Source organism: Salmo salar, chromosome 14, assembly GCF_965601325.2.
Source record: "Salmo salar chromosome 14, fSalSal1, whole genome shotgun sequence".
In the NCBI taxonomy this organism is placed as follows: Eukaryota; Metazoa; Chordata; class Actinopteri; order Salmoniformes; family Salmonidae; genus Salmo; species Salmo salar.
The window spans coordinates 70,642,321-70,668,859 of record NC_138304.1 but is presented as its reverse complement, the minus strand read 5'-3'; the positions used below and the strand labels follow the sequence as shown (position 1 = coordinate 70,668,859).

The window sequence follows — 26,539 nt, the reverse complement described above, 5'->3', positions numbered from 1 at the left end:
TAGGAAATGGATTTATGGCAATAAATATGCTCTCTTCATGACCTTAACTAGGGACCTCCTACAGTAAGTATCCTCATCTGATATTGTCATTTGAGGTAATGTAATCACAGTAACGCAGACTCGATTCTCGATACAGGACTCCATGCCAAACGATAGAATTGAGATCCAAACTCAATTTCTGGATGATATTTTTATCCATTTACAGGACCTATTTTTTTTTATCTCAAGACTACCTTCAGAGGCAAATCTTCCATAACTTTAAGTTAAGATTCTAAGTTACCCTTTTTCCACTGGGAGTTGTCCGCCCAGTGCCAGCCCCGCCTGGGTTACCGTTCTTCAGGCCGATCCAGTAGGAGTCTCCCTGGCTCAGCTCCTTGGCTCTCTTCCACGGGAAGATCTGAGAGAAATGCAACACTCAGATGGAGGCCTCAAATAGACACGGCCCCACATTTTCGTAGAACTCCTAAATCTATTATTAACTTTAACTGAGGGTGTCAAATGTGATATTACACAGTGAATGCAATGTGTCTAAACATTCATGACTGACCGTATAGATTATGTCCGTGTCTGTGTTAGATATACTGTATAAAGGAATACCACAGCTTTGAGTGATAGGGCACCCTATATATTGCTAATATTTCCAAGTAATTCTCAGTAAATCTCAGTTCTCTATTTACCTCCAAAGCTCAGGACATTTTGAGGATTTCCATTTGTCATGATTTAGGTTCTAAATCATCTCTTGATTCGAAAGGGATCCACATTTGAGATGCAAATTAATACAGAATTGAGAAATAGGCTACAATACAGTCCTCCAAAGAAACCTTAAGGTGTGTAGGTATCATTGGGTGATGGGGTTCATGGCTCTCTCATACTTGCTCCTCCTCACTCTTCACCATGGCAAGGTTGCCCCCTACAGACAAGAAGTGGTACTGGCTGGATATCCAGTTCTGTCTCTCCTGGGTGTAGAGGCTGCATCTCTCCCCAAAAGACTCCCATCCCTCTGGGCATGGCCTGCACTCACGTACTGTGAAACAAGTTTACGCCAGAGGTTACTCAGTTAGTTATAGGGGTAATGGTGAACAGGGGTGAAACAGGTTCCCCGTGTAAAATAGGTTTTTCAATCTCTATATGATCACATGTATAAATACAATATTCCCTAAATATATCAGTAAAAAATACTCTTAAAACCATCAAGTGGGGATTATTTATGGTGTTACATGTCTACATCGACTAATCTGAAAATTGCTAAAGTAATGCTGTTATTAGCATAGGCCTAGTGTGATGGTACCCAATTTTCACAACTCTTGTCATTGTCAGCCATTTTGGAATATTAAGTTGATCCTGGTTATTCTTCATCATCTTTTCTCTGCCTGTCCATATATTTAACAGATTATTGGATTAGAGTATTTTTTTCCCCAGCTAAAAGCAACCTGAATGTCTGTGCTCACCACTAGGGGTGGTGACCGGACAGTACAGGTTGAGTGCTGGGTACTTGTGGATGAGGAGGAGGTAGGAGTGGTTCAGGGTGTTCAGCTTCTGAGTCAGGTCTTTGAGTCTGACCCCCGCGACCCCTTTGCCATGGATACAAAAAAAAGTGAGGATGAGGTAGCATAGAGAGCCAATTAAAAGGTAAAGTTAGGGTTAAAACCTCAAGTCTTGACCTTCCATAACAATGTAAATCAGTGGACTCCTATTTCTGACCCTCGAATCTATTAAATAAAAAAATATGTGGTAATGAAACTCACAGTAGAAGGTCTGTAGGAGTGTGGCCACAGTCAGCAGAAAACAGAGCAGGGCCAGGTAATGTGATAACTGTCTGTACTGTGTATGCCACCAATCTGAGAGGGGGACATATTTCAGCCACATACAGTAATGTCAGTATAAACATGATGCATACTAAAAAGTATAGCGTTGTGCTTTTTAAATATCAAACATGCAATAATCTGAACTTGATCTTGATCTTATTTCTTTGGATAAAATGCACTATAATTGGATGATAATGGGATCACCTCTCACTGTTGACCCCTCCATCTTTTTAGGCTGTAGCTGGCCCGGTTCAGACGCCCCCGTTCTCTCCTGGTCTTATGACTCCCATTCCCCCAGAGTAGCTGGAGACTGCTGGAGACTGAATATAGATCCAGCTCTCCTTAGTTCCAATTCACAAATAAGCTTTGAGACGGTATGTCACCCTTAGCTTCATGCAAAGTACATTTGATAGCAAAACCTGTCAGGCCGGAGAAGTCTCGATTATGGCCAAATACCCTTATTCTATTGTGTTGTTTGTGGACAACTTTATGTAGCTTGTGGTGACATTTCTGTTTAGAATATGCGTGGTTGTCCAGGGCCCGGTTACCCGAAAGCATCTCAGGATCCTATGGTTCTAACGATGAATGTAGCCTTAAGATGTTTTTAGGAAACCTGGCCCTAGTCTGTAAGTGTTGTCTTGGTCAGACCAATTCAATATGGCACCCAGAATAAAGATGTCAGCAAACAGTATCTAGGCCATAACGGAACGCAATGTACAGCCCCAAGACTTCTATGCAAATGCCCTCCGTAAAATGCATTGCTTATCTATACTTTGACACCTACGGTGTTGCTAGACATTCCCCTTCTCCTCAATAATCCACAGTATTATCTGCTTCAACCGACGCGATTTAGGTGCTATGTTTTGCTTTTAAGCGGACCCATTTCTAGGCTGTGTGAGAGTCTTGTTTTGGCAACTGATAATCCCCAGTCATTTAAGACCGGCAGCCACAGGATTTGAATTCTTCCAACCGCACTCTTATCAGCTCTGTTCTCAACACAGGCAAATATCAAGGCATGCACAATTCCTGGGGGGTTTCAAAGTGCTATTCAACAAGAACATAGTGTACAGATCCGAGGCTAAGTTACTATTGTGACTTAATACAGGCTGCAGCTGTAGATTAGACCCTGTAGCGTTGCTATTGCTGTTGCATATTCCAAACCTAGCCTATATCGTTCCCAAGCTTTGCCAAAAGTAAACGTATTTTCGTATCATACTTTGTTTTTCTAATCTGGTCTGTAATATGTGATTTCAACTGCTGATTGCTGCTTTAAAAGCATACAAAACAAAGCCCCAGCGTTCTGACTTTGACTTGTGTTGGGGTCTTTAAGCCGTCATGACAATATAGGCTACTGAATATACAGAACACCCTCCAAAGGCAACTAACACCCTCTTGTGGCAAACAAGGTGGACTCACTGAAGAATTATAATCATGAGTCATGCTGCTGCTTCCTTTGTGTGTAGCCCCCACCCATTACCCCTTTGTTGTTTACAGATCTGTAAAGGGACTGGATAGGTGTAAGCAATATAGCAGTAGCTGCCCTTCAGTATATGCTCCATGTTGGGAATTTTTACCCTGCGATGGCTGGTGTGGGTACACGTTTTTGCTCTATCCAAGCAGTAACACATCCGATTCTACTAATCACAGTTTTAACAAACATTATTAGTCTTTATTCAATGCTTTAATTTAGGAGTGTTTCTGCTTGACCGGAGCAAAAGCTTGGACCAACACCAGCATTTGTGCGTAAGACTGACCACCAATGAAAGAAATTACATGAAATATCTGTTCATGAAATATGCAATAATATTTACCAGAGTTAGTCCATTTATTTCTTGTTTAAGTTTTACGATTCGTCTTACATTTTTGGCTTACATACACAGGAAAGGAACTTTTGAACAAATACACAGACATTAATAAATAAAAGGTTGTTCAATATTTACAGACAAGAAAAACGAATCTATTGAGTGTTTCTTTATATACAGATGAAATGTATACCAAAGGCGAGATTATACAAACTTTATGGAAGCAACATAGATTCTGATGGTGAAACTGCATTCAATGCTATGTTTAAACTGAATTTTATCCAATTGTATTAGCATTCATTAATCAATCATCTTTTTTAAATGTAATGAATTAGAAACATACACACAAAATGTTCGGAAACATTACATACATTTAGCCCACTATCAGGAAAATAAACTGGAGCATGGGGTTTTTAATGCTCATCTTGGCATTATAAACTCTTATAAAACAATCCAAACCACTATGTCCTCTCACAAAGGTGCATTAACAAATATTTACAAACATACTGTAATGGTTGTGTTCTGTAATGGTTGTAATGATTAATAGCAACAAGGGGCTATGTCCAGCCAAGGGCTGTACTATCACCATGGCAACAACAGACCCGTTTATCAAAGATTTTTATAACTAGCCCAAGATAGACCAGAGCCTTTTATTTTCAATGGGAGCAAATGAATCATAGTGGGCAGAACAAAGCAAGAATGTGGGCAGAACCAAGCACGAACTAGCGAGATCCTATTGGCGCGTTGCATATTTACATTAGGGAATGTCTACTTTGGGAAGTGTGCGTGTGCAACAACTCAATTCGCCCTTGCACTCCTTCTAAACAACACTATTTTTTGAAACTTTGGCAAAGGGTAAAGTTTACAAGACGTTGTCCACTCTGTTTGTTACAGATTACAGAGAACTGTATTGAGATGAAATGTTTTATCAAGGAAAACATTTGCAGAATGTCAGCCAAAATCCATCTCGCTACCATCTTCTCCCAATGCCAGCCACTGGGCTTCCTCTCATCACCATATTTGGTAGTTAGTGGAAACAGCAACCGGATGCTTCACATTTATACATCCGGTGAAATATCTGTCTCATTGTTCTATCTGTGCTTTTACGATCAGTGTTCATGTGAAACAATGAGACGATAGACAGTCTGAACTTAATACACTGAAATGGGGGTAAGTAAACTAATAAAATAAAATACATTCCTCATTTGTATGCTTTACAGACAGAAAAGGGATGGCCATATACACTGAAAGAAAATATAAGGAAAGGATGTGTTGTTGTGTACAATAAGTTATATTTACCAAAAATGTAATGGTGTATATTTGTTTATGCAATTTCACAGTTGATATTCAATACATCGGCTATATTTTTCAGATTTGTTTAAGCATTTTACATGCATTAAAAACATAAGACCCAACTAATAAAAAGCAACAGATTTTTAGAGCATTACAGCATTACATTTTTGTTTCCAAGCTGTTTTGAGTGCATGTGCGTGCATGTGTGAATTTAGCCTATTTGAGAACATGTGTGAATTTAGCCTATTTGAGAACATGTGTATGCTACTGACAGCACAGAAATAGTCTGGATCTAGATCAGAGCTCTACTTGTCAGGTAAATCCCACTGTAAGCCACAAGTTACCATGGAGATGTCAGCATTACCTTAGACCTCTTGACAGCCAGTTAGCCTGTATTTATGCGGGCTCCTGTCCACAAGTCAGACTTGACAATGTCAACTCTGCTGTTGCATAAAACCTGGCAGCCATTTCAGACACACTGATAGAAATACAAGTCGAAACCAAACCCACAAGTTTTGCTGTGTTAAAACAGACATTCCAGCTTACAAAATGTCCCTTTTTTAAGGAGTACTTACAAAAATATTATGTTTTTGCAAACAGACAAAGCAAACTCCTTTAACCAAAAGCAGAGCACCATCAGCTATTTGTAGAGCTAAGTTCCTGTGAAAAATCTAGTGGAATGTTGATCAGTTGCATGTGTGTACAACACAGTAGTAGAAAATAGGCCTCTAAAATCTCTGTGGGCAAGGTAGAGTTGGGACTGTCTAAAAGCCTAAAAACAAAATCCCTAGATGAGCTCCTCCATCTTCCTGTACAAAAAAATACAACATAATCCCTCACATTCACTCATCAAATCTTTATCAATGTCTTCCAACTCATACACTTGCCATGTGCATGGCTCTGTTTTCAGTGCCTTCAGGTTGTTCATTCAATACTGTCCAAAGTTGGTTTATGAGCATTCTACCTCAGTGCTTCCCTTTTAATCACTGGTATCATCCTACTCACCAGTCAAAAACAGAAAGACCAACAAATAACATCTGGAGTATTGTGACTTTGAGAACCATATCCAGGCGTAATACGTCCCAGAAAAATGTTTTGATTCTTTGAACACCTGACTGATGAAGGGCTTTGCTAAGGCCGGGGCAAACATGGATGGACCCATCTAGAGACAGGGAATCCTATTAGCTGTACTGGATCTTGGGAGCAGTGGTAGTCATGACCATTCGGTTAAATCCAGCCTTTTCTCTTTAACAGTCCTCCCAGTTCCTCGGCCCAGCGAGGGGGAAGGCAGAACAGAGAGGAAATGGATGGCAAAAATAGCAGAATGTCTCTGCAGCGTAGTGCACAGAGCCCTGCTGCCACACCGTACAGCTGGTTGACTGACATCATTGGCTTGGTGATCAGACATTTTTAATGAGGCAGAGTGGGGTAGTGCTTAGTGACAGGGGTCGAAGGGGTATTTGGTGACCCCACCGTGAAGCTCAACCGCTGCCTCTGTCCAGGAGATGAGGTCACCGGCCATGTGACCTCCGCAGGAAGCCTGGCTGTAGATTTCATTGGGCGTGAGAATGCGGGACCACAACTGGAGGTCTGACATTTCGCCCACGAAGGACTGAGTGGCGTCAAATCGGCCACCTAGGGCGTCCTGTTAGGAAAGCACAGCATTATTATTAAGAGTAAAGGCCCACAAAACATGAACAAGAACCATCTATCCCACAGTAAACGATGAAGACGCAATTATTTAAACAGATGTCTTGAGTTTTCCACCTTTTATTCCTTTAAAACAAGGTTGGTTAGTCACCAACAATGTTCTAAAACTAGGCAGTTCAGATCAAACCTTTGTTCTTAAACCTTCTCATGACCTAGTGTCATGTTAAGGTTAGGCTTAAGGGGAAGGTTTAACTAACATGCTAAGTAGCAAAAAAGTAGTAAGTAGTTGCAAAATTGATAGTTGTCCATGATGACATTCTAACACGCAACCTTTGGGTTTCTAGAAGTTTGCATTATATGCCCACCCATCCCCTATCCACCCCTACTAACCACCCTACTTTCGTTTTAGCCTTAAATAAACTTCTGTCTAATGTAACCATACCATACATATTATACTAATTTGGGTGTCCCAGATTTACATATACTATCTTACGTCTAGTCTATGAGACCAGGCTGGACTCTCTTGTCTAGAGCAACTTACAGTTCTTACATTCATCTTAAGATAGCTAAGTGAGACAACCACATATCACAGTCACCAATGTACTGATTTCCAAGCTTAGTTTTTGGCAATAGCCTGTGTCTTCTCGGGACACAACTAGACGATAATCAGCTTTAACATGATTGTATTAACAGCTTTTTGTGTTCTGCAAAGCCTAAAATCAGCAAACACACACTTTAAGTGTGACAAGTAATTCCCTGCTGGCAACATTTTGTGCCTGCTGTTGGATCCAGTATTGCTGTTTAGAAGTTTCTGGCTTTTATATGTTCTTCAGAACTTTGAGTATGTAACTTCATAGAAAGAAAATGTATAATTGTACCTGTTCCTGGCCCAGAATAAAGACTCCACCAGGCTTGATGGGATGCCATGCAGATAGATTCTCTCCAGATCCCCTTTTTACGCCGTCCTGGAAGGCCTCCCAATGCCCATCGTGTGTTGACCATGTCACGCACAGATGTTGCCACTTCCCGTCCGTCATTGCCATGGGCAATGTCACTGCCTGTGCAGAAAAATAGAGGCAATGGCATGATTAACTAATTGCATGATGGGCTAATTGATTGATTGATTGGCTCAATCCGAAGAGTCTAAACAAAAGATTTCCGTGAGTAAAAGGAGCAAAGTCACTGCCTGTTCGGAGAAAGAGAGATTATTACCAGGTTAATTGACTGTCACAGAACAGGATGTTAGTGTCATTGTCTTGGCCATTTCGAAAAATGACACCTTCAGAAGGTAAATTAAACACAAATGTTGTCGTTTTTTGGGGAGATATTTTGTAAAAGATTTGCCAGGTTTTGTGAATAGGTACAAATGGCCATCGCATTTCAATTAGTGAGCTTTCTTTTATTTTGTGTTATATCCTTCAGGTTCCATAGCTCCCAGGTTTAACCACCAAATCCCCTCTTGTCTGGGAGAAACCCTGACTCATGCTAAGGTATGGGCCCAGACCATGTGTCTATCTCCTCGTCCACCCTCTCATTAGACGCCTCTTCACATGACTGTGCTAGATAAGCTGCTTGCCCTTTGCCCTCTGTGGTCTTATGCCATTAGGGAGGATGATAGATGAGGACAGAGCCACTATCTCTCAGGGGGCAAGACTAGGTGAGAGCAGGCTGCAGGTGAACTGTAACTGTGACAACTGCTTTCTGCCTCGCTCCTTGAGGACAGGAGATAAATCAAATTCCGGTGCCTGATCGGATGAGAACGGAGTCACCTGACACTGAGGTGTGAGCTTGCTTACCTTGAGGTCATTCATTTTCCACTTGTGCTGCCAATGGGGCAACTGACTGATAACATAAGTGTCGTCTTACTTCAAATTTTGATAAAAAATGCTGAAACACTCCTTTCTAAATGGTATGACACATCACAGTAGGAAACCTTATAGTAGGAGAGTGTATTTGTGTAAAAGGTGAGGGAAAATATATATATCTTCGCAAATTGGTCACTAGGGGCACCACGTGAATGTATGCAAAATAATCAATCATGCTCTTACCTTGTCGTTGACCAGTAGTTCCATGGGGTTGTTGCCCCATTCGATCAGAACCAGTTCGTTGGCCTGTCCCGGTACAGAGTAGGAGAAGGGCGTGCCGAGGCCTGGCCCTGACCCCCCTTTTATCCAGAGGCAGACGGTGAGGGCGAAGATTTCGTTGAGTAGGGTCCTCTTTATTTTTCCATATATGTAGTTAGTGCGCATAGGGAAGCCAATCTGGAAAGCATCCGGACTCTTTGGCTTTTTCCGGGTACCTGTTGGGATACAAGACAGCAAAATATGAGCAATGAACAGCTGATACTGAGTATCTGTACCTGCAAATACAACTCGGCATGCATGATATAACTCGGAAAATAGTATACAGTATCAAAGTGGGTTATTATCAGAGTTTCAATACCAGGGTCAGTGTTCCTGTGGTTAAGGTGGCTCAGCACAGTTTCAAGCTTGTTGTGTCCACGGCCAAGAGGTCTTGAAGCCGGTGGCTTGCTGTTATAGGATGGACGAGGATGATGGCCATGGTTATCGTTGCCATGGTGACCATCGTCACGGTGACCGTTTCCATGGTGGTCATCATGGTGGTCATCGTGAAGATCATCATGGTGGTCATCGTGGTGAAGGTCATGATGGTCATCATGGTGTTCGCCATGACGGTCGTTGTGATGGTCATCATGGTGATCGTCATTGTGGTCGTTATGGTGGGTGTCATGGCGGCCATGGCTACGATCATAATGGCGGTCATAGTGTCGGTCATGGTGACTGTTTTGACGGTTGTTGTGGCGGTTGTTGTGGCGAGCGGGGGTGGAGGTGTGGGTGTCGTGGTGGTCATCATGGTGATCGTCGGGGTGACTGGGTCCATGGTGGTCATCGTGGTGGTCATCGTGTCGATCATCATGGTGGTGGTCGGGTCCATGGTGGTCATCGTGGTGGTCGTCATGGTGGTCATCGTGGTGGTCGTCATGGTGGTCATCGTGGTGGTCGTCATGGTGGTCATCGTGGTGGTCGTCATGGTGACCATAATCATGATGCCCACCATAATGATTGTTGAGCTGCTTCTCAAGTGCATTGATTTTGCGTTGCAGGAGGTCTCTCAGTGAGCTTGAATAGGAGCTGGAGGAATTCCTGGCCTGGAGAAATGGAGAAAATGAGTAATAGTTACAATAGGAAATGTTTGCATGCCTTATTAGTCCATGTGCTTGGTTATTCAAACTTTGTGGAGCAAACTAGAATAGCAGTTGGAATTTATTTCCATAATAGGACTTTTTTTCTATTTGTTTACCCCTTTTCCTCCCGAATTTCGTGATATCCAATTGGCAGTTAAAGTCTTTTCCCATCGCTGCAACTCCCGACAGACTCGGGAGAGGTAAAGTTCGAGAGCCAAGAGTCCTCCGAAACACGACCCTGCCAAGCCACACTGCTTCTTGACACACTGCTCACTTAACCCGGAAGCCAGCCGCACCAATGTGTCGGAGGAAACACTGTACAGCTGGTGACCGAAGTCAGCGTACATGCGCCCGGCCGCTACAAGGAGTCGCTAGAGTGCGATGGGACAAGGACAGTCTGAGGGGCCAAACCTTCCCCTAAGCCTGTCGACGCTGGGCCGATCGTGTGCCACCTCATGGGTGTCCCGGTCCTGGCCGGCTTCGACACAGCCCGGGATCGAACCCGGATCTGTAGTGACGCCTCTAGTACTGCGATGCAGTGCCTTAGACAGTTGCGCCACTCGGGAGGCCAATCTCAGCTGAACTGTCTTTGTCTAACACCCTCAAGACATTTGGTAACACTTTCTATGAACCATCAGTGTTATTAATGCTTGTATAGGATATACGCCACTGTGATGTCTTATAGCACGTTTTCTTGGTAACACTTTATTTTTAGAGCCTGACCGATATATATAGTTTCATTATTCAGTACATGGGATGGAAAAAAGTTAATCTCATGCTTATCTGAACACTGTCGCCCATTCTCATTTTCATTATTGTCACAATGTAAGAAATCAACATTTGAAGAAATTTCTTGGACAATTACTCTTTTGGATGGAAATTTATGAGAACTTGGTGTGGAAAATGTAACTTTTTAATTTCCCTGTTGTAAAACACTAAATCGGCAGATATATTGGTGTTGGTAAGTTTTGTCCCACAAAATATCTGAATCGTTATCGGACCCCAAAGAAAACATATAGCTTGGGCTCTACTTTCTATGAACCACCAGTGTTATTAAGTATTAGTAGTACTTGTATAGGATATACGTCTATAGCATGTCTTATAACAAGTCTTACAGTTCATTATAGAGTGCTAGAATCACTTTAAGCAAATTGGTGAGAAACAAAATCAATTAGAACCCAAAAATTATCTTCCAGAATCCCCAAAATATTGGTCAATCAAGTTGGATTTTGTATATACAGGAACTTCCTTAATGCATGGGAAAATGAAGAAGAAGGATTTTGTATATACAGGAACTTCCTTAATGCATGGGAAAATGAAGAAGAAGAAAACGGTGTTCAGTTGTTTGTTAGTGTCAATGGTCATATGTCATACAATCACTCAACCAGACCTTCTCCTAGGCTTCATGAATTCCCATGGGATCAGTGCAATATATCCTCCAGGGTGAGAGTCAGGATAATTAACTAATCAACTTAGGTCTTCCTACGCATACACATGGATGGAGCTTGGGCTGTAGGCCACTGATATCCTCACGTCATGAGAGAAAGCCGGAGCACCTTTTGTCGTGCTTCATTTCAGGTCAGTAGCGAGACACAGTGCCCCGTAGTGACGCATAAGATAACCTAAATTCGCACACAGGGCCAATAAGCTTCCTATCCCACTTCCTACTCATCCTTTGTTGTTGTTCCCACTGACCTGCAAGTTCTCCAGCCTCTCCTTGAGTGTCTGTAGCGTTTTCCTAGTTTTCTCAGGGGAGAAGGCCCCATGCTTGCTCCCAGCGTTGTCCTTCCCTCGGTGGTGTGGGTCCGATCGATGTCCATTGTTCAGTGGGTAGTGTGGATCCCCGTGGTGGTCAGCATCATGGTAGGCATGGTGCGAGCTCGGGTGATGGGTGTTGAGACGCGGGGGTCCATGGTGGTTGTCGTGATGGTCATCATGATGACCCACCCCCCGGCCAAAGCCCTCACAGAGGGTCAGCTTGGCAGTCAGTTCCCTGATCGTCTCCCGCTGGTCTAAGATGGTCTCCTTTTGCCGCACCAGGCTCTCGCGAAGGTGCAGGATGGTGGATTTGGCCTCGTCTGATATTCCTATCCCCATTCCCATCGACCTCCTGCCGTTACCATTGGGCGCCCCTGCAGCAGGTCCATGATGCCCATTACTGCTGGGTCTGTCGTGGGCAGGTCCGTGTGCTGCCCCGCCTGGTGTGAAGCAGCTGGGGTCTGCATCCGCTGGAATCGGGGTGCAAACAAACTTTGGCTGGGCTCCATAGTCATAGTCTAATCCCGGCAAACTAACAACAGCCATTGAGGAAGATATGAGAGTATAAAGGAGTAGAAAAAAAAGAGACAAAGAGGGTAGGATGAAACCAGGGAGTACTCCACTCCAACGCATTTTCCCTGTAGGCAAAAGCATCAGGGGTGGGACGGCGTTGTCGGCCATATTTTTGTTCTCTCCTGTCAAGGGAGACTGTCCTTCCACGCTTTATTTTTGGTGTGATGTATACCACGAGTAGAGGTCATTTGGGGCGGATGGCAAGCTGATTTGACACATGGCAAAACAGTCCAAATCCCCTGTCTAACAGGGTAAATTCCTTCAAGAAGTGTTCCAACACGCAGGACCTTGTGCCAAAGCAGTTAGTGCTTCATCACTGTGCCACCATGTGGACTGGCTCCATAACCGGACAAATGGGTGTTGACGTGTCCTTTTCCTCTGTTCAGGGAAGAAGGGTCTGCCTCCAGGTGATCTCTCGTGGCACAGCGTGCCTCCTGTGTTCGGCAGCCAAAATAATCCCTTTATAGCCGGCTTCTATCTATCCGTGAGGTCCAATGGTGCTTCCATCTGGAAGGAAAAGACAAAGGTGATAAGTCATACATTTAATTAACACTTAAAAGCTTAATTGGAAATACTTTTTTAAGTCTTGGTAAATGCTATCACTTCAGTGAATAGACAACAACAGCAACATACGGGGGCATGATCAGAAGTACATTGATATACTGAACAGTACAGAGCAATAGGATGGCGTTGACAGAACTCGAGCAGAGCAGCGGTGGGGAGTAATGGAGCTAGGGTCATAAACAATTAAACTACAATTATTTAGTCAATCAGTCACCGCTATTGGTTTTCAATGAGCCAGCAATGGCCTTCAGTGAATGATGCCAACAGCTGAGAACCCCCCTGGGCAATGTAATCAGATTACAAGACAGCCAGCAGGATGCAGTTAATGAATGATGGTTTTCATTTTAATGTGGGCAGGCAGGCTGTTTACTATGCAGGGCTAGGAGGTTATTCATAGTGGAACAACAGGGGAACAGGTGTGCGAGACAAGGGGCTATCACCAAAGAAGCTATATTGAAAGAGCTGCAAATAATGCCAGTGTGATTGAGGAGGTGTGTCCAGACTAGGATACAGGAGCACCGTAGTCATGAGTTACAATGTACAGTAATGGAAAGAACTGCTCTTGACCAGGGATATAGTAGAATGTTGTTTATGCACATGTTTATCTGGGGAATGGCATTGACTGACCTATTACGCAAAGTTAGCATTGTTAGCGTTAATATATATGTTATTCCTAATCAGAGATTGTCGTCGATCAAACCACCTAAATGACTTCAGCAAACATTCTAAGAGTAGGTATAAGGCCTCAATTATTCCAACAGTTCCTGAATAGGAGGTTGGACAGAAAGTGAGGCAAAGAGAGAAGGTAACAGAGAGCTCAAGGACACTGCCTTATAAGCCATGGCTATCATCAATTCACCACACCTACCGATAGGCCTCCTTCTTCTTAAAATATAATCCCCAGTCCTATATTTTGATGAGATTAATACATACAATATAAATTTGTCAATGTCAAGTTGGCAATTCTTTATATCAGCAAGCTATATTTTTTACATCAACAGTGGATTAGACAAATAATGTGTTTAACTATTTTCCTTACTGTAAATTTACAGCAGTAAGGAAAATAGTATTGTAACTGTCACGTCCTGACCAGTAAAGGGGGTTATTTGTCATTGTAGTTTGGTCAAGGTGTGGCAGGGGGTGTTTGTTTTGTGTGTTTCAGTGTTTTTGGTTTAGGTTCTATGTTTTCTATTTCTATGTTTAAATCTAGTTTTCTCTTTCTATGTTGGGTTTTTGGTAGGACCTCCAATTAGAGACAGCTGGTTGTCGTTGTCTCTAATTGGAGGCTATATTTAGTTGAGGTTTGTTTCACTTGTGTTTTGTGGGTGGTTATTTTCTGTATAGCCTGGGGGCCTTATGGAACCGTTTTTTGTCATTTGTTTATTTTGTTTAAGTGTTTTCTTTAAATAAATTAAGAAGATGAGCACTTTACCAGCTGCGCCTTGGTCCAATCCTTATGATGCCTATGACAGAACCACCCACCAAACAAGGACCAAGCAGCAGGTATTGGAGCACCGAGAAAAAGGATGGACGTGGGAGGCAGAACGACGTTTCTGGGAGAGGAAATTAAGGGAGCTACATGAGGCCGAGAGGCATCCCCCCCAAAAAATTGGGGGGGCCACACGGGGAGTTGGGCAGAGTCAGGGTGGAGTCCTGAGCCAACTCCCCGTGCTTACCGTGGGGAGCTGGTGACGAGGCGAGAGTTGGCCGGCAGCCAGGGAGAAGTGCGCCGGCGCAGCGCATCTGGCCACCAGTGCGTCTCCTCGGTCCAGCTTACCCTGCGCCTGCTCTACGCACGGCAGCCCTCACTCTCCAGCACAGCCCAGTTCGCCCTGTGCCAGCGCTCCGCCCGTGCCGGACTACAGTGACCACTCAGCCAGGACGGGGTGTGCCAGCCCTGAGTTCCAGACCGCCGGTGCGCCTCCATGGCCCAGTGAGCCCTGTGCCCGCTCTGCGCACCCAATCTCCTGTAAGTCTCCCCAGTCCGGGGAGACGGTCCCAGCTCCACGCAGGAGGCCTCCAGCGACGCTCCTCAGCCCGGAGCTGCCAGCGACGCTCCCCAGCCCTGAGCTTCCAGCGACGCTCCCCAGCCCTGAGCTTCCAGCGACGCTCCCCAGCCCTGAGCTTCCAGCCACGTTCCCCAGCCCTGAGCCTCCAGCCACGCTCCCCAGCCCTGAGCCTCCAGCCACGCTCCCCAGCCCTGAGCCTCCAGCCACGCTCCCCAGCCCTGAGCCTCCAGCCACGCTCCCCAGCCCTGAGCCTCCAGCCACGCTCCCCAGCCCGGAGCCTCCAGCGACGCTCCTCAGCCAGGAGCCTCCAGCCACGCTCCCCAGCCCGGAGCCTCCAGCGACGCTCCTCAGCCAGGAGCCTCCAGCGACGCTCCCCAGCATAGAGTCTTCTGAGCGGGAGCTACACCCAGAGCCAGTGCCATCTCCGTAGTGGGAGGATTGGGACCGTCGTTGACGGTGGCCACCCTCCCTTCCCTCCCTTTAAGTTTGGGGTTGTTTTTGTTGGGTTTTTGTTTTTGAGGTGCATTCGGGGTCTGCACCTTTGGGGGAGGGTACTGTCACGTCCTGACCAGTAAAAGGGGTTATTTGTCATTGTAGTTTGGTCAGGGCGTGGCAGGGGGTGTTTGTTTTGTGTGTTTCAGTGTTTTTGGTTTAGGTTCTATGTTTTCTATTTCTATGTTTAAATCTAGTTTTCTATTTCTATGTTGGGTTTTTGGTAGGACCTCCAATTAGAGACAGCTGGTTGTCGTTGCCTCTAATTGGAGGCTATATTTAGTTGAGGTTTGTTTCACTTGTGTTTTGTGGGTGGTTATTTTCTGTATAGCCTGGGAGCCTTATGGAACTGTTTTACGTCATTTGTTTATTTTGTTTAAGTGTTTTCTTTAAATAAATTAAGAAGATGAGCACTTTACCAGCTGCGCCTTGGTCCAATCCTTACGACGCCTATGACAGTAACATACATCCCTGCTGTAAAGCAAAATATCAGTATTAAGTGTGGTGTCTGTATAATGCTGTAAATGTAGTAAAATTCTCCCTAAAATCTAAATGTAAGAAAAATAATACATTTGTAAATAAAATACATTTATTCAAATTGGTAAAAACATTAACAAATCAACAACAGAATTGACAATAGAAGTAAGAATTGTTAACACATATGTAACCAAATAAGATCACTACAACACTAATTTAAAAACTATATTGTGTGGGGGAGAGAGTGAGACAAAGAGGGAGATGGAGTTAATTGTTCCCAAGATGGAGATTGGGTACAATCCTAGCTCCATGGTCATCAGAGCATCTATTCGGGGTAAGGGGGGTTAGAGGCGCTGAAACACACAACGGGACAGTTTGGGCTGGAGAGCAGCCAGGAGAGAGAAGTCAGCGCAGCATCAGGTGTTCCTCATGGGGCTCCATAACAATCATCCTCAGTTCTGATTTGTCAGCTCTTCTCACCCCTAGGACAAGCATAGAAAAATGAAGAATAGAATGAGAGGCAGAGAGCACCAGAGCTGGTTACTCTGTGAGTAAAAAGATAGGTGACAAGGGACATATCAAGCCGGTGTCGTGTGTGTATGTGTCACAGGAAGTTGGTGGCACACTAGTTGGAGATGACGGGCTCATTGCTGGAGCGGAATCAGTGGAATGGTATCAAATACACCAAATACATCGTCTCCATGTGTTAGATGCCATTCCATTAACTCTGTTCCAGCCATTATTATGAGCCAGCCTCCATTGGTGTGTGTGTGTGTACTGTACTTACCTCACTAGAGGTCTTCATTCAAACTCAGTGAGCTCTTGGAAGAATGGGGCAAGGTAGGGGTTGAAAACAGCTGGCTTCCTCTGGCCCACCTTGTCACTTTGCCCCATCTTCAAGATTCATCATCTTGGGTTGATTCCAATCTGTACAGCCATATATCCAATTTAGTTTATGAAATCAATTGAGGTGTTGAACAAATACAAATAAGACTACTAGATACACCTACCTCAAACCCTAGCTAACTAATAAAACACTATAGCCTACACAATACCACAGATGATTTTACCAGACTCAAAACATTTTTCTTTATTTCTGTGCCGCCTAATGTTTGTATACTACTGGTAAAGTGAACAGGTTTAGCTAATACTGTAACATTATGGAACAATGTTGTTGAGAGGTTGTACGCACACGGATGTGTCACACGGTTGTGACAGCTAAGGAGGACATGGTCCCGGTGTTGTTGCCATTCATGCTCTTCCCCCTAGAGTGGACTGTGACTGTATCACGGTGACATCTAGATGGCTACCAATATTCGTTATTTCTTGTGTAGGCTGCTATCCTACTTGAAATCTAAAATATATTTGTAAAAATTGGCCACGTTACTAGCTACCGCCGGCGACACTGTGATAGAGCTGCCCAGTGGAAGCACCTTAGGTCGGCAGGCACCTCAACACAACACCGGTGCACTGGTCATTCTCATTGGCTTTAGCGGCTGAGGCTCATGAGTACTTTAACGGACCTCTACGTGGTTTGTGTTAAATGCTGCATGTCAATCCGGAGAAAAAAAATTGCGCCGGTAATATGGGTCATATCCAATGGTCATATCTTTTTAATTGCTAGAAATAAGCCGTTTTCTCTGTAGTAATGTTGAAAACATAATGGTCCAGAATCTGCACTCAGTTTATTCTCTATGGCACTCAGAAGCTGCGGTACCGCGAAGCACAGCAATTATTATCTGGGTGATTTCTTGTCTAGGTCGCACAGCAAGATATTTACAAAGCAATTTAGAGCAGACTGAAATGGCTTGTGTCAACTTGAGCTAGCAAAGTTAGCTAAAAAAACATGCAGTAATTCCACGTTGGCTAGCAATAAAATTACTTAGAAATAAGTCAAAGTACAGTACCTACCCAGTAGTTGCTGAACATTTTCTTCCACTTCACAGCATCTTCAAAAATATATTTAATAAAATAGTCTGATATTCATGTGTCTCACCTGACAGCATGAGGTTAGTGCCTGAAACTGATCATTTGAATCTACAGTAGGCATAAGCTATTATAATAAAGAAATACAGTATGTTTGAGTAATTTTTACAGGAGGCTTCCAATTACAGTATTTTGTTCAGCATTTTACCCATAATGCAGAGCAATCTACAGCATGAATGCTGTTAAACAGATTTACAGTATTTTACTGTGCATTCTACAATGTTTTACTATTGGAATTACAGAAAAGTCTTAGTCTAGTGAGAGATTCTGGTAATTGCTCAGTTTTTCAATTTACTCAAAGTCAGATGAACTCGTGGATACCATTTTTATGTCTCAGATTGCAGCCTAAATAAATGCTTCACAGAGTTCAAGTAACAGACACATCTCAACATCAACTGTTCAGAGGAAGCTGCATGAATCAGACCTTCATAGTCGAATTGCTGCAAAGAAACCACTACTAAAGGACACCAATAATAAGAAGAGTCTTGCTTGGGCTAAGAAACACGAGCAATGGACATTAAACTGGTGGAAATCTGTCCTTGGGCTGATGAGTTCAATTTTTTTTATTTTTGGTTCCAACCGCTGTGTCTTTGTGAGATGCAGAGTAGGTGAACGGAGGATCTCTGCATGTGTAGTTCCCACTGTGAAGCATGGAGGAGGAGGTGTGATGGTGTGGGGGTGCTTTGCTGGTGATTTATTTAGAATTCAAGGCACACTTAACCAGCATGGCTACCACAGAATTTTGCAGCAATACGCTATCCCATCTGGTTTACACTTAGTGGGACTATAATTTGTTTTTCAACAGGACAATGACCCAACACACCTCCAGGCTGTGTAAGGGCTATTTTACCAAGAAGGAGAGTGATGGATTGCTGCATCAGATGACTTGGCCTCTACAATCACCCGACCTCAACCTGATTGAGATGGTTTGGGATGAATGGGACAGCAGAGTGAAGGAAAAGAAGCCAACAAGTGCTCAGCATATGTGGGAACTCCTTCAAGACTGTTGGAATAGCATTCCAGGTGAAGCTGTTTGAGAGAATGCCAAGAGTGTGCAAAGCTGTCATCAATGCAAAGGGTGGCTACTTTGAAGAATCTAAAATCTAAAATATTTTTGATTTGTTTAACACTTTTTTGATTACTACATAATTCCATATGTGTTATTTCATATTTTTGATATCTTCACTATTATTCTACAATGTAGAAAATAGTAAAAAATTAAGAAAAACCCTTGAATGAGTAGGTGTGTCCAAACTTTTGACTGGTACTGTAAATTCAGAGCCATCATAAAGGACATCATTTTTAGATTAGTCTTACCAAGTCTTGCTCAAATCATCATTATCATGTGTTTCTACTTCTTTGCTCCTTTCTGCTTCACTGCTCCTTCATAGAGCAATTACAGTAACATTGATACTTCCTATAGGTTATAAGTAATCTGTTAGCTGCCTTTAAAGGGACACTTCGGGATTTTGGCAACAAGGCCCTTCATCTACTTCCCCAGAGTCAGATGAACTCATGGATACCATTTTTATGTCTGTGTCCAGTATGAAGGAAGTTAAAGGTAGTTTCGCGAGCCAATGCTAACTAGCGCAATGACTGGAGGTCTATGGGTATCTGCTAGTATGCAAACTGATACCATAGACTTCTGGTCGTTATGCTAATGATATTTTGCAATTGTGCTAACGCTAGTTAGTAAATTCCTTCAAACTGTATGCAGAGACATAAAAATGGCATCCACGAGTTCATCTGACACTTGGGAAGTAGATAAAGGACCTCATTGGCAAAATCCTGAAGTATCCCTTTAATAAGTCAATGGAATGACAAAATGTTTTGGACGATTACCTACGCACAAAGAATCTTCCCAAGCCTTGGCAAGTCAAAGTCTTCTAACCCGGAGGGACTTTCCTCCTCTCAAGGTTGACTTACTAATAGGATTCCCAGGATTAATACCTGATGGTAGGGCAGAGGATTGGCCCTGGCCTGCTCACTTCAGAAAGTCAAAGCATCGTTATCACACGGGTCAGAGAAGCTGGGCCAGTCTACAGGCCACAAGCCAATTCAAGCCAGACGTCGGTTGACATCTCCATATGCCCTGTCCTGTTGCTTTTAAGAAGCTTTTCCTCCTCGTGCCATGCTGTGCTTGATTAATGCTCCACGGCATGCGCATTGAACAGGGCTGATTGGCATGTAAACTTGGTACAGTGATTCACCCTGTTGCTTGAACGAGACTAATGAAAGCCTGTGATCAATTAGAAAGAGTAGAGAGGAGAGGGTTAACCTTGACGCAATATATAGAATACGCTAGCATATAACTGCTCACAGAGTATTTGCAAATATTTGCACTCCACAAATAATGTCATAGAATAAATGTTCAGTATACTGTAGGTGCTAAGAATGGTACACAATTTCCTTTAACCTAAATCTAAATAAAAAAAATAAAATTGTACAATATATTAGGAGGGTATTTTCTTGCTCCCCATGTCACCGCAAATCTCAGTGTTTGAAGGTCACTGTTTTTAAAATGTTTTAACTTTTGATTGTCATTTTTTACTTTATATTTTTTTCTACAAAACTTAGAAATGTGCCATTTTCACATGTTGACACTTCTATTGTGCTGGAGATAATGAAAATGAGGTTGAAAAGTGGTGGAGTTGCCCTTAAACACATACAGTGTGGCTCTCATTCATTCTCACAATTTCCATTAACCTACATCTAAATTAAAGTTTTAAAATTGTACAGTATATCACTTCATGGGTTTGTATCATATCATGTATTATATCATGGGTATATACTTAGCACATTAGCTGTGTAGAAATAGAAATACGACTTTTCTTTCTCGCCTTTTGCTCTCAACACTTAAAGGACAATTCTGCCACTTTTCAACCTCATATTCATAATCTCCAGCACCAAACCAGTGTCTACATATGTGAAACAGCGCATTTCTATGATCTGTGGTTAAAAAGTCCAACCAAAAAGGCTTCTCTGTGACATCACAGGGCAGGATTAAAAGTAAAAAAAACGGTGATTTTCAAACCTCGCAACAAGTTTCTAGTCCAAGGGAGGGTATTTTCTTGCTCCCCATGTCACCGCAAATCTCAGTGTTTGAAAGTCACTGTTTTTAAAATGTTTTAGCTTTTGATTGTCATTTTTTTACTTTATATTTTTATTTCTACAAAACTTAGAAATGTGCCATTTTCACATGTTGACACTTCTATTGTGCTGGAGATAATGAAAATGAGGTTGAGAAATGGTGGAGTTGCACTTTAACATGTACCGTGTGGCTCTCATTCATTCTCTGGGCACCACTGTGCCATACCCCTCTGTGCTACCCCCGACTGTGTAGCACAATTACAGTGTACCACCACAGACTGGTCCATCCATGTAATTACTAAAACACAGTCTAAGTGGGACCCATGCTGTTTCCAACAAGTGTTTTGTTAACTGGAGTTTTTAAAAATTAGTAACAGGAACATGTGATCAACAGACCCTTAATTTTGGCTTGTTAAACATGCTTGCTGATAACACTTCATATAAATAGGCTGAGCCATGTTAACCTCACTGCAAGGGTTAAAGCAAAGGTGTAAACGTTGTGCCCGACTTAACCTCAACCATGACACGATGTGACATTTACCACTGGGCAGCTACAGTATCAGGATCCTGCAGGACAGGTGTCTCCTATACTACTGTATACCATGCCTTCAAAAACTCCAAGTGTGTTAAGAATAAAACAGACACTTAATCTGACCATAGATTAGTTGAAGCTGCAGAAGAGCCAATGTTTCATTGTAATCCACAGAGGACAGGAAATGATCTAAAATAATGACTGTGTTTCCTTTCAATCTTTCGTTCTAAAATAACTTGTGAAATGTAGTATTCTTATGACCAATAAGAAATATCTGCAACAAATAAATAATTGGTTCTGTGTCACCGCAAGTAAGTAGAGATGCCAAATATTTGAAGTGGCCAAGCGTGGGCCTGGGTCAAAGGTCATGTCATGACCTCGACACAAGCATGTGGCCACAAACCCATCCAGAGAACAGCTGAAAGAAGTCATTGGACTGAGAAATATGCCTATAGTGGTGAATATTCCCATTAACACAACCAAGGTGATCGTCTGACTTCACACTATAAGTTCCCATTGACTCTGTAAACTAGCACTATCCAAACCCAACTTGGCACAGTGGAAGTGTTTATGTACTGGGGAAATACCTTGTTATCCAACTATTTCGGACAAATTCTCTATTCAGTATCGCAAGTCAAGCAATCATCATGTCGTGATTTAGCATTACACTCTTAGAAAAAAGGGTTTCAAAAGGGTTCTTGACATTTCAATCTACTTCTCTATTCTATATCTAGGGAAGCATAATCACAATACCACAGTACGAACTTGAGAGAATATGCAGTTGACAAACAAGATTTCAGAAATGACCATAAATGTTGAAAATTGAAAAATTACCAATAGCAATAAATAATACATAATCCAAATCCCAATGCAGCTTGAAAACAAACATGCACAATTGCAGCAATACATTTGGTTACTCCAAATGAATTATTTTATTCCTAAATAAGCAGTCACAACTTATCTATTTGCACGACTTTGTCACGTCAAACTATTTCAGATCATCCCCCTATATACTGAAGTTGAAATATCACATTTGATCTTATGGAAAATCTGTCTATTGTAGAATTGATTTACATGATTTTTTTTAACCTATTTCAAGTGACATATTATAGGCATTCGTAGAATTCCAGGTAAAGTGTCTTGACAATTACTAACACTCTTCTACAGTGAGTGAGATCAATTAAAGCTATGCCCTCAAATTTGAGCACATTGTTTTATACTACCTTTTTCTTCTGAATCCAAGACTTCACCAGAGAGTAAGAACAGCACCCTACAACTTTGGAGACATTTACTTTCAATCAGAAAGACTCAACTCTCTGTTTCTAAATACAGTTAAAGCCAGGCTCTCAACTGTTTGGACAAAGCAAAGCAGATTATCCTGAATGTAATCCAAAAATACCTTTTTAGATTTGTATATTTAAAAAAAATGCAACCATCCCAAGGAGTAATAAGTGTTTTTAGGGTGAATAAGTTTCCTTACCTGGTCACAAGCTACAGTCCCAAGCTGGTTAGTCCATCCCCAAACACTGATCAGATTGAAAAGGATTTGCTCTAGGAGGATAATTTTAACTCTCTCTTCCTCTCCCTCCCTCTCTCACCCCTTTGTTTAAATATCCCTCCACTCCTACAGATTCTCACGGTCAGCCATTTTCTTGATTCTTCTTGGCTTTCTTTTACAGACACCCATATGTACCCTTTCTCAGGTTCTGTTTATTTCCCTACATAGCTTTGGACAGACCTTTGCCCAAGAACACACAAGCATTCAATTTGTCTCAGTATAATACAGGTGTTTATGAGCATATATTTACAATATGTAATACACACAGTTGAAGTCGGAAGTTTACATACACCTTAGCCAAATACATTTAAACTCAGTTTTTCACAATTCCTGACGTTTAATCCTAAAAATCCCCTGTCTTAGGTCAGTTAGGATCACCAGTTTATTTTAAGAAAGTGAAATGTCAGAATGAGTTACTTCAGCTTTTATTTCTTTCATCACATTCCCAGTGGGTCAGAAGTTTACATACACTCAATTAGTAGCATTGGTAGCATTGGCATTACATTTTTTAACTTGGGTCAAACGTTTCGGGTAGCCTTCCACGAGCTTCCCACAATAAGTTGGGTGAATTTTGGCCCATTCCTCCTGACAGAGCTGGTGTAATTGAGTCAGGTTTGTAGGCCTCCTTGCTTGCACACACTTTTTCAGTTCTGCCCACAAAGGTCAGGGCTTTCTGATGGCCACTCCAATACCTTGACTTTGTTGTCCTTAAGCCATTTTGCCACAACTTTGGAAGTATGCTTGGAGTCATTGTCCATTTGGAAGACCCATTTGCGACCAAACTTTAAAACTTCCTGACTGATGTCGAGATCTTGCTTCAATATATCCACATAATTTTCCTTTCTCATGATGCCATCTATTTTGTGAAGTGCACCAGTCCCTCCTGCAGCAAAGCACCCCCACAACATGATGCTGCCACTCCCGTGCTTCATGGTTGGGATGGTGTTCTTCGGCTTGCAAGCCTCCCCCTTTTTCCTCCCAACATAATGATGGTCATTATGGCCAAACAGTTCTATTTTTGTTTCATCAGACCAGAGGACATTTCTCCAAAAATTACAATCTTTGTCCCCATGTGTAGTTGCAAACCGTAGTCTGGCTTTTTCCTTGCTGAGGAGCCTTTCAGGTTATGTCGATATAGGACTTGTTTTACTGTGGATATAGATACTTTTGTACCTGTTTCCTCCAGCATCTTCACAGGGTCATTTGCTGTTGTTCTGGGATTGATTTGCACTTTTCGCACCAAAGTACGTTCATCTCTAGGAGACAGAACGCATCTCCTTCCTGAGCGGTATGACGGCTGCGTGGTCCATTGGTGTTAATACTTGCGTACTATTGTTTGTACAGATGAACGTGGTACCTTCAGGCATTTGTAAATTGCTCACAAGGATGAACCAGTCATGTGGAGGTCTACAAATTTTTTTTTTAGGTCTTGGCTGATTTCTTTTGATTTTCCCATGATGTCAAGCAGAGGCAATGAGTTTGAAGGTGGGCCTTGAAATACATCCACAGGTACACCTCCAATGACTCAAATGATGTCAATTAGCCTATCAGAAGCTTCTAAAGCCATGACATAATTTTCTGGAATTTTCCAAGCTGTTTAAAGGCACAGTCAACTTAGCGTATGTAAACTTCTGACCCACTGGAATTGTGATACAGTGAATTATAAGTGAAATAATCTGTCTGTAAACAATTGTTGGAAAAATGACTTGTCATGCACAAAGTAGATGTCCTAACCGACTTGCAAAACTATAGTTTGTTAACAAGAAATTTGTGGAGTGGTTGAAAAACGAGTTTTAATGACTCCAACCTAAGTGTATGTAAACTTCTGACTTCACCTGTAGAAGTTGATTAATTAAGTCCAAGCAACAGATACATTGTAACTACACTATATTCTACTTCCATGTAACAGAACAAACTAGGGAACCATTTACAGTCCCTTCAGAAAGTATTCATACCCCTTGACGTATTCCACATTTTGTTGCGTTACAGCCTGAATTAAAACTGAATAAAAAAAGAATACATTCTCACCCATCTACACACAATAGCCCATAACAACAAAATGAAAACATGTTTTGAAAAATGTATTGAAAATGAAATACAGAAATTTCTCCTTTACATAACAAAAGTATTCACACCCGAGTCAGTATAAGCACATTTGGCCATGATAACAGCTTTGAATCGTCTTGGGTATTTCTGTATCAGCTTTGCACATCTGGATTTGGGGATTTTCTCCCATTCTTCCTTGGGGAGCAGCTGTGGTACAGCATGTCTTTCCACATATTTTCAATGGAATTCATGTCTGGGATTTTGGCCACTTGTGCCACTCAAGGACTTTCACATCCTTGTTCTGAAGCCATTCCAGCATCACTTAGGCTGTATGCTTGGGGTCATTGTCCTGTTAGAACATAAATCATCACCCCAGTCTAAGGTCGTTTGCACTCTGAAGCAGGTTCTCATCAAGGATTTGCATGTATTTGGTTCCCTTCATTGTTCCCTCTATCCTTACCAGTCTCCCAGTCCCTGTCGCTGAAAAGTATCTCCATACCATTCATATTTGTATTTGTATTTATTATGGATCCCCATTAGCTGCAGCCAAGGCAGTAGCTACTCTTCCTGGGGTCCGGCAAATTAAAGCAGTTATACAATTTTAAAAACATTACAATACATTCATAACAGATTTCACAACACACCATGATGCTGCCACCACCATGCTTCACGGTAGGGATGGTGATAAGGGAATTTATATGCTTAAAGGTAATGATTAAAGAATTCCACCCTGAAACGTAACTATTAGTGATTATTAGTTTATGTAGCATGAACAATTAAAGTACTAAATGTAAGTCCAATAAGGTTCGGTAGAGACATGTGAGGGAGAGAAATGTGTGCGTGTGTGACTAAGAAGATACCGAGAACAATTAAACTGTGTATGACCTGACCTGGCTAGAACTCTGAGAAACTTACGATAGGACAGGGAGTCCTATCAAGGTTCCTCTAATCTCGGGGGGATGGAACTGCCAGTTTGGTAGTGATAAACAGTGGTGAGAACCATGGAGAAGGATATATTCTACCTACTGTTCGTGTGTATGTATGTGCGTAGGCTATCTACTGTTTATGTGGAGGTATGTGTGTAAGTAGGGAGTGAGTTATAAAATGGCATGTCTTTGTATTGTGGACTTTAGAACATTCTCGTGAATAAACTGTATGAACCTTTCACATAAGCTGAGTCTTTGCCTAATTATTATTAAACCCAGGGTCTTACAAACATCGGGAATTAGTCAAAGGTTTAATAATTGTTAGTTATTATCATTGGGATTGAAAATTCTCGTGACAGTGGGTGATGAGCTGTTCCTGGTTTTCTCCAGACATGGCACCTTGCATTCAGGCCAAAGAGTAAGATTTTTGTCTCATCTGACCAAAGAATCTTTTGCCTTATGATCTCAGAGTCTTTCATGTGCATTTTTGCAAACTGCAGGCGTGCTGTCATTTGCCTTTTTCTCAGGAGTGGTTCCGTCTGGCCACTCTCCCATAAAGCCGAGATTGGTAAAGTGCTGTAGAGACTGTTGTCCTTCTGGCAGGTTATGGGACATAATGGCGCCGGGGGAGATGGCTACAGTTTTACGGGCTCTCAACCAATTGTGCTATTGTGTGTGTTTTTTCACGTTATTTGTAACTTATTTTGTACATAATGTTTCTGCCACCGTCTCTTATAGCCGAAAAGAGCTTCTGGATATCAGGACAGCGATTA

At 42.3% G+C, this 26,539-nt stretch overlaps 2 protein-coding genes across 2 annotated transcripts in view; one reads left to right on the top strand and one right to left on the bottom strand.

Moving 5' to 3' along the window:
* Nucleotides 1-3,611: 3,611 nt before the first annotated feature.
* si:dkey-14o18.2 (uncharacterized) lies at nt 3,612-13,469 on the bottom strand. Its single transcript, XM_014141835.3, has 5 exons — nt 11,451-13,469; nt 8,993-9,719; nt 8,599-8,849; nt 7,429-7,608; nt 3,612-6,545 (listed from the first exon to the last, which is right to left on the bottom strand). The coding sequence occupies exons 1-5, from the start codon at nt 12,192-12,194 to the stop codon at nt 6,336-6,338; spliced, it is 2,112 nt and encodes a 703-aa protein (XP_013997310.1). The 5' UTR covers nt 12,195-13,469; the 3' UTR covers nt 3,612-6,335.
* Nucleotides 4,704-26,539, top strand: part of LOC106570000 (voltage-dependent calcium channel gamma-6 subunit) — a 50,826-nt gene continuing 28,990 nt past the window's right edge. Inside the window, exon 1 of the mRNA XM_014141840.3 lies at nt 4,704-4,777. The gene's annotated coding sequence lies outside the window, so the exon portion shown is untranslated. The remainder of the gene's footprint in view (nt 4,778-26,539) is intronic.